Below are 8,820 nucleotides of genomic sequence, written 5' to 3' on the forward strand. Positions count from 1 at the left end.
GGACTTTTGTGACATACATATATCTGTCATTTGCAGGAGAAAAGGACGGGGATGTTAGAGAGAACCAAACTATATTAACCCTGAAACAATTGTTTTTATGGACGTGCCACCACTGAAAATGAAATGTGTGGACGTACTACTACTCATGGTGACTTTAATGGAAACTAGAAAAACTTAAGGAGGCTTATGGAAATATGGAGTTTAGGCAACGAGACTAAATGCAGCCAGAACCACTGGTGACTCTGTGGTAGATATTTATTTATTTCCATACTGGTGTTTGAGCTGTCTAGTATAAAACTGGTTTGGGTGGCTTTGAATGCGTGCATAAGTCTTTGATAATGTTAGGATATTAAAACAACAAACAGTCCAAAGATGCATTTGGTTCAGCCAATATAATTTATTTTTAATACAGTTAGCACTTTCTAAAAACAAGTATGTTACAAAGAATATAATACAAGTTTTGCAGTTTCACTTGAACGTGAACATTTCTGTTGGATTTTTTCAAGTCTTCTTCTAGTTTTTTATAAAACCATAAATGTAATTCCCCAGGAAAGTCTCCCCTCCTCACTGTGAATCTGCCTTTATACAACAAAAACTTTATTTCACCTGTGAGGAGAAGCCCACCCCCGCCCCCCCCCCAAGCCTTTCAATTATAGAAAATAATATGTTTTAACTGTAGTACAATTTTGAAATTATTATGAATTAGCTCACAAAATTCTACCTTTGTGAAAGTATTTGCTGACAGAAAAAAAACCCACAGCTGCTGTACACACACAGTTGAAAATCTTAACTTGCCTTTCAAAATGGTTGGTAAAAAGGGAGACATTTGCATCGGAAGAAAGCATTAAACCCACTGCATGCTGGTACCACACTGGTGAACATTTTTCATTAAAATGGTGAATTAGCATCTTCATATAGATTTTTTCCCCCAAGACTTGAAGCATTTCATTTGCATATATACATAAAATGTATATAAAGTATATGTTATACAGTGTGTTTAGTACTGTTAGTATATACAGTGTATTTATGTACTACTAGTACATAGTGTATATGCATTATAAAAATATATATTTATAAGCACTTCAACCTGTACCTAAAATCAACATCATTTGATGGTTGCAAAATACCCAGTCCTGCACGGGATTGATCTAGAGAGGGACACCTCACATTACTGTCCACAAGCTCTATCTCAAAATATGATAAAATCAGAGCCAAAAATTGTTTAATCTCATGGACAGCAAACAACCTGCCCGGGCACTTTGCTATGCCTGTCCCAAAAGGCATGTAGTAATGTTTCAGCTTCCGACCGTTCCGGTAGAAGTCGGTCTTCTCCTCTCCCTTCTCGTTCAGAAAACGGTCGTATTTGAAAGTCTGCAATTAAACACACAAAAGAGTTCCTTGATATATATTTGAATACCTCCAAAAACCAGATAAAGCTGCTAGGACACAAAATGTAGGCTGGGAAAGAGATGTCTCCAGCAATAAGCATTGTAGTAGCCCCCAATACAATACAATGCTTATTGCTGGAGACATCTAGCAATAAGTATTGTATTGGTGGCTAATACAATAGCCCCCACGGTGCTGCTTTAGAAAGAATAGCCTCTGAGAAGTTCTGTCATGTGGGACAGGATCCCAGGTTCTTTGCTGATAACTCTCCTTTTCTTCCCTGACCTCTAAAAATAAGGATTGTAACCTGCAATCTTGCTCATGCATCAGAAGAAGAACTGGAAGAATTCTAATTCTGTACCTTTGGGAAACTATCATCCTTATCCTTCTTCAAAGACCTTCCTAATGAGGAAGGTCTGCCACTGAGGAAGGCAGTAAGTAGAAGGCTGTCTGGAGCAGGTAGCACACCTTTTGGTTACACTAAAATATGTTTTGCAGACAGTGCTTGTACTGCCTTTATTCTTTTTCTTTCCTATTATCACGTCTTCAGGTGTAAGAACAGACTCTCTGGGGTACAACAGAAAAACCGCCATGGGGCACCCCAGTAAATGCTTTATCTAAAGGCCTGTGAACTTCTGCCAGAGCACCAAGTTTAATGCAATTTGAAAAAAAAAAAAACAAAAAACAAAAAACCAAACTTACCAAGGGATCGGCATAGATTTCTGGATCAAAATGCAGCAGCTGAGGATAAAGAGCTACAATATCATCTTTGCGAATGTTGTAAGAGTCGTTCTCCAAGTGCAAAGTGAAATCCTCCTTGGCCACTCGGAAAGTCATGGATGCACTCGAGAGCCTCATGGCCTCCTTGATGATGCTGTCTGTTGGGAGAGGATGAGGAATGATTGCCATGGAAACAGCATAATCACATACTAGGGGCAGGTCATGGATATTGAACTATTTCAGAGCCATTATCAAATCCTGAATTTATTAGAAGAAATATTTTACAATTAACTTTCTAAATGCCTGAGAAAGTATCTTTCTCATTTCTTTTTTAGCATTTCTATCCTTTCTGCAGATACCACTGAGAATCTAATTTGCTTTTCATGCAAAAAAATGCTTATAGCTGATGAATGTTCAAAAGTGAGACGTATTTTCATTCTGAGATAAAGACCAAACCAGTGAAAACTAAAAACATAGAAAAAAAAAAAAGGAACAGTGAATTGAGAAGAATTTTCTGAAGTTTTAAGAGGTCCTGTAGAGAAACCCATATTCATAAAAAAGTTATATGGGAATTTTTTGTTTCAATATTAACTGACTTTTTTTTTAAGTAACAGTAATTAAAAGGCAACATTATCAAAAATCTCTGTAATTTCTGAAAAATATGCTTATAATTTGAAAAATATTAAGAGGAAATACAAGTAATGGTATTAGAAAACATTGCTTCACATGATAAAAGTAGGGATTCAAGTTTTGGCAACACCTTTTAATTTGATTTAAAGATATAACCAAAAAAAATATTGTTCAGAATTCATGGTTCTATGTTATGTAGGGGTGTAGGATTATTAAGGCATGCCATTACCCATTAAAAAGTGCTCTTCATGTGAATTTTGATATTCTCAGTACCACCTGGGACATTGGGAAGCCTGGTTGTGTTGGCTATTGCTAAGGAACATACAGTTTCCTGTTCTACTGTTTCGTTGCTAATTCCATAGGAATTCCATAGCAAGCATTTATATAGTAAGAAATAGAAGACCATGGAAATTGTAGTGTGATTTCTGCATAAACAATCCCGCATAAAAGAGTCATACCTAGTATTGGCATATTATCCAGCTGTTTTCGGTTCAAGGAAATATGTTTGCCATCTAAGCTGACACTCTCTTCGGCACTTTCCAAAACAGTTTGCACTTCTTTGGTAGCGGCTCTCATTGCTTCTGGACTCCTAAGATCAAAAGAGCAAAGATATAACATAATTCTAAATTTAAAAATCCTTTAAGAAAGGGTTTTGCTATTAATTTTTTTTCTGACTAGATTTTATCTTGTTGGCTGACAAGTACAACCTTCTAAAATGAAAATGTTGCAGCAAAATGCTGCGGTTACACTTTTTCATGTCTTTGCAAAGATATGATATCTTTGAAGGAAAAGAAAAATAAAGAAGGAATCCCAAATATTTGATTTTGTCTGCAATAACAAGTAGGACAGAACTGATGTGCATAATTCAGGTAATAAACAGTATTGTCACTAAAAGGCAATGCCAAGAACAAGAAAAAAGACAGCCAGTTGTAGATTAGGAAATAGCCCTGCTGCAGGTAGAAAGCTTAGGAACGTGATTATAGATCCTGTTCCTAAACTTTTATAACATCATTTATTCTGGCTGCTGTGACAATAATACTAATACTAATAATGTGACAATTCCTAATATTAAGAGCCCACATAGTCCCCTTCATCATCTAGCCTTTCTTTCAGTCATGGCATGTATGAGCTATGGTGAAATATGTGAGCACAATAAAAGAGGGTACAATTGTATCTTGATGAAGGCACAATCAGGGTGTTAAAAGACTCCAAGTCTAGAAAACTTAAAGCAAATGCATTCTTGGAGCCAAAAGTACTAAATAGCCTCAAAAATTATCATTGGCAAGTAGATATGTTAAGTAAAAGCATTAAGAATTTAGACACATACTTCAGAGTTAGTTATGCTGAAGCAGATAATCCACAAAGGCCCACTCTAAAATGGACACTTGATAGTATTATATCTGATATATATCCGAGATGTGCACTTGTCCCACGAGTAACAAGCTCAGCAGGTGCAATCTACAGTAGACTTCATTGAGATCTATCAAATTATTTTATATTAAGTTTCTGTGAAAACAATAATGAAGTTAAACCTCATTTTGCCTGCTCTAGTGAGATGGTCTAAAAATGTCTAGTTATATCTGTAGCCTTTTATACACTTCATGTTTTGACTGTAACTAGCACTTCCAATGTCATAGCATGTAGATTTATTCCAAAGCTTTCTTGACAAAGTGTAGCATTGCCCTGGAGTACTATTTCTCTACAAAAAAAGAAGGTTCTAAAGAATTACTCTGTGCTACCACTGCTTGTTCTCAGATGGGTGAAGGGCTTTTCTGTGGAAGTGCAGAGCAAGACAACACTTATGTTGCAAACAGTAAGTTTTCTATCACTGATGAGGTATCAAGCAGTGGAATTGGCCTGTATGAATGAATTGGCTTCTGAAAGATAAACATTTTTCTTATTTGGGAGCAAGAAGCATTGGGACTTACTTTAGAAGATGGAACAAGGTCCAAAAAGTGGCAGGAATGGTGTTTGCTTGAGAGGCCCAGAGCACTGCCACGTGGGTCTTTGCTTTTTCCATGTCATCGAAGGTTGACAGGGTGTCATTCAGGAACATGCGGAGGGTGACAAGCTCAGAGAGGTTGTCCCTTTTCAGGAGGTTCTTGTGCAGAAGTGCCTCTCCCAGCTTCTCACGTGCACTGTGGGCACTCTTGAAGAGGTGGATAGGCAGCCCTGCCACGAGGGCTGGGAAAATCTTATCAAATTCCTTGAAGTTTTCAAGGGCATTTAGGATATGAGCTCTCTCGGTTTCCTGCTTTGATGACAGGTTTTTGTCATTATTTGAATTAAATTCTTTACCGAAAAGTGTTAAAAAGCCAGACTCGAACATCACTTGGCAACAGAATGTATAAAGTCCTTCTGTCACCCAGGTATTAGACTGAAGCTTAGGTGTTCTTGACTGCAGCATGACATACTGTAGGTTTTCCATCATTGCTTCAATGAGGGCATCCAGGGCATTACCTTGAAGGGTTCTAATGAAAGTCTGATGAAAATTTTCAGTGGTGTTTCCCTCTGCTGGGTCAATGCTACCATGCCCAAAAGCCTGTCACAAAATAAATTGTATGCATGATAAGTAAGGCCTGTCATTACCTTGACGATAAAGTGTAACAGAAAAAAAAGCCAAAGTATAACTTCATAGCTTAAATAATGTAATAAAATAACGTACAGTCTTCGAATAATGTATAGTCCTAGAAAAATTCAAATCACTTCAAATTTCTTTTCCATTTAGGAAGAGAAAAAAAGACCACAATATTTTAAACCAGTAAAAGTGAAGAAATGCAAAACCCAATCCTATTTCAAAGACATAGTTATGTTTACAGGGATTAACTGGGTATGTCAGCAGATACTTTGCATGTTACATATTAAAACCAGAAGTACCTTGGCAGAAGTAGCAAAGTGGAACTTTTTCCAGTCCAAGTGTTTTCCCTGGCGCAACAATGCAGGGTATGAAAAAGGGTCAGTGAGGAAATGAATGTATTTCCCTGCTACATGGCAAGTGAAGATGTGGCCATGCTTCTTCTGCTTTTCTTTGAGGAATTCAAGGGGGTTGGCACCAAACTTCAAGGCACAGCCCAGGTATGGAAGGAACCCATTTTCAAGTGGTGGCTCACCTTGCCGCCTATAAAACACAAACAAAAGCTCAGTTTAAAATTATGTATAAAGATCTCTTCTCCAGGACTATTGGGTATGTAAAATATTGATGTAAGGCTTTGTGCAATGTGAAAAAAAAAAGAAGAAAAAATCCCAAATAAGTAGTTTATTTACAAATAATTTTCTCCCCTTTAAGGGCTAAGCTCTGTAAGAAAGGACAATTTTAACTCTTAATAGACATAATAAACCACAGTTTGATTATGTAATCTTTTTTTCCCCTGGATCAGATGTATGTTTTTCTCCTGCTCAAATGCAAAATTATTGCCATTAGCTGACACACAGTTATGAAATTGTCACATTAATAAATAATCCATCACACTAATATAGTCTGATGCATTTTTGGGCAATTTTATCCACTATTTCATTTGAATACTGAGCAAAGAAACTTTTTAGTATGGAATGGTTGTTATTATTGGCATATCCCATTAATGGACGAGATCTCTAAAAATATGGGCATTTTGCTATGATCCTCAGTAAGCAAAAGAGCTAATCTTTCACAGTGTCATCAAGCATATGCTTTAAATTAAGCAGATACTTAAAGTGATACATATGTTTTTAAATTTTTTTTCTTTTTGAGTAGAAACAACTTTCCTGTATGAGGCTATCATGACTGCTGAAATAACTTTCATATAATATTTCAGCATTTACAGTAAATGAAGTTAATTATTTTCATTTTTTTTTATTAAACTTTTTAAAATTAAACAAGAAAATGTCCGCTGAAATTTAAAAATAAGAAGAATTGAGCAAATTGCTCACTCCTTATCTGAATGCATCAGTAGGATAAATGCTTTTAAGGAATATACATGGTACATAAATATTACCTGTATTAAATTTGGTTACTAGATATAATATAAAAATGTTTGTAAGTAGGTATTAAACTATAATTACATATAAGTAGGTATTCACTGTGATTACAATAGAGGTGAAATTACAGCTGAGAACTTTGGGCAATCAGGACATACATATTCATATTTTAATTATCTCGCTTATGCATAGATTTGTATCTACAGCTACCTTTAGGCATCACGACACTATTATTGCAAAGTTCATGCACAAAAATTCGATTGGAACATAAATCTCTCAAAAGACCAAACTACAGCATCATCTGTGCTATCCTGCATATGTCTGACTACAGTTCTTCTAGTGATGTACACAGAATATTTGACACAAATAAAGGCCAGGCATACTGAGATGCTTTTGCAAAGTCCTTACCTTCTTCTCCTCCCTAGAAGAAACCAAGACACACAACAAAGTATTACTGCCGTTCCCCAGATCCAGGATGCTAGCAACATTTCTGCTAATGCCCAAAAGCCTCCAAGTGGAAAATGGGTAACTACCACGATCGCAGGAGATGTGACTGAGAATGAAACAGAAGAGAGGTCACAATTTATATACAGTATCTAATGGCACTGAGTCAACCTAGCAAGCTATTGAGTAACCTTTCCTGGAGAGGGCTTGTTCCCCCTCTGTTCTGTCACCTTTCTGCAGACAGCTTCACTGGATTGATGCAGACAGTTGCAGGTCTGGCCTTGAGTTAATGTCACGTAGCAGTAGCAGTTCCAAAGTAACCAAACAGCTGTAATAGTTGATAATTTGAAGGTTACTCAGGTGTATTTTGATTAATCCTGCAGATTTACCAATTGCAGTTTATAGTTCAAGTTTAGCAATATATGAAATGGTTACTGACCAGCGTCCAGGAGATTCAGACCACGCTAACTGCTGGCTGCAGCCTGTGCTGCCCTTCAGCTGCCAGCCTGTTCCCCTCCCTTCTCCTTGTGGACTGCCCTGGCTCTGGTGTGCCACTGCAAGAGGGAACAGCGGGGTTCAGCTGTTGGGCAAAGGGATGGCTGAGGAGGTGGACTTACTTCCTCTAACAACATCTGTCTGGGAGAAAGGGAAAAAATAGTCTTTCACAGAATCATAGGATGAATCACAGGAGAATAAGAAAGTAGATGTAAACAAGTACACTGGTTTTGGGGGTTTTTGTTATTGTCTTTTGACCACCTTTTATTTTCCCACTAAACCTTTCCTCCTTTCTGTTGTTGACTTATGAGATTTCAAACTTTGGCTTGCTCCTAGACCTGGCATCAAGCCATCAAGAAGGCATCTCAGGTATAGTGATGTTTCATTAGTCGTCCAAGGCCTAATATGTTTCTAAGAGAGAAACTGAAGGGTTTTTCAGGCTCACTTTTGTACCATTTTTTTTGGTGTCCCTACAGCTATGTGATAAAATAGTAAAGATTTGGGCATCTTGCTGTTGCAACTACACTGACATGCAAATCTGGCAGGTGGAAATATTATCCTGGCTTCAAACCAGGGCAGGCAGTGAGGCATGGGGTACTTATTATACTGAAGAAATAAACCTTATTTACAGCATCAAAGTTTGCCCTCATTTAATCTAAAATCACTCATTTTGCATGTCAGCTCCAGTCCTCTATCCCATTTTCATTTAAGCATAGGTGTTTCATTTATTTTCCTATAAAAACTTCTTTTTCATCATCTGACTTTAGCTTGCTATTATATAATTGCTTTATAAAAACCTTGCTTTCCCATTTGCTTGTTTGCATTATTGAAAAATTCTGTTCTGGGTTTCATCTTTGATTTCATCCTGTGACTTCTTCATCTTAAGCAAGAATAATAATTTTAGTATATTGGTGTCTAATTCTTATTGCATGTGTTGTCCAAATAACACTGAAAAAAAAGAAGTTACTGTCAGTTTTGTGTCCAACACACAGGGATAACATTTAACCAGCAATAGTTCCCTGTGTCCCCTCACCGTATCTTGTGCTGCACTAGGCAGAACTGCCAGTCACACTTGCCTTTTCCCTCCTTGCTTTGAGTTGTTGTGCTGCAATGTGATGATAACATCATTTATAAATGGCATCCTGCTGCCAGCAAGCAGCAGCGTAACATCTGTAAGCTGCCCACCTTCTT

General features: G+C 37.1%; 1 protein-coding gene across 1 annotated transcript; it reads right to left on the minus strand.

Annotated features, from left to right (window-relative positions):
* Positions 1-373: 373 nt before the first annotated feature.
* On the minus strand, positions 374-7,257 carry CYP7A1 (cytochrome P450 family 7 subfamily A member 1). The gene is made up of 6 exons (XM_066331466.1): positions 7,099-7,257; positions 5,614-5,854; positions 4,665-5,278; positions 3,195-3,325; positions 2,089-2,264; positions 374-1,371 (listed from the first exon to the last, which is right to left on the minus strand). Exons 1-6 carry the CDS (start codon positions 7,176-7,178, stop codon positions 1,072-1,074), a joined length of 1,542 nt encoding a protein of 513 aa, XP_066187563.1. The 5' UTR covers positions 7,179-7,257; the 3' UTR covers positions 374-1,071.
* Between the last annotated feature and the right edge of the window lie 1,563 nt (positions 7,258-8,820).

The sequence above is a fragment of the Sylvia atricapilla genome, chromosome 1 (genome assembly GCF_009819655.1).
Source record: "Sylvia atricapilla isolate bSylAtr1 chromosome 1, bSylAtr1.pri, whole genome shotgun sequence".
Lineage (NCBI taxonomy): Eukaryota > Metazoa > Chordata > Aves > Passeriformes > Sylviidae > Sylvia > Sylvia atricapilla.

What these genes read in the sequence shown, in the direction of transcription:
- CYP7A1 (XM_066331466.1), bottom strand. Translation starts at nt 7,178, where the DNA reads ATGTTGCTAGCATCCTGGATCTGGGGAACGGCAGTAATACTTTGTTGT. An exon ending in CTTCTAGGGAGGAGAAGAAG is followed by an intron (nt 5,855 to 7,098) that starts GTAAGGACTTTG and finishes TGTGTTTTATAG; the next exon opens with GCGGCAAGGTGAGCCACCAC. An exon ending in ACTTTGCTACTTCTGCCAAG is followed by an intron (nt 5,279 to 5,613) that starts GTACTTCTGGTT and finishes ATTTTGTGACAG; the next exon opens with GCTTTTGGGCATGGTAGCAT.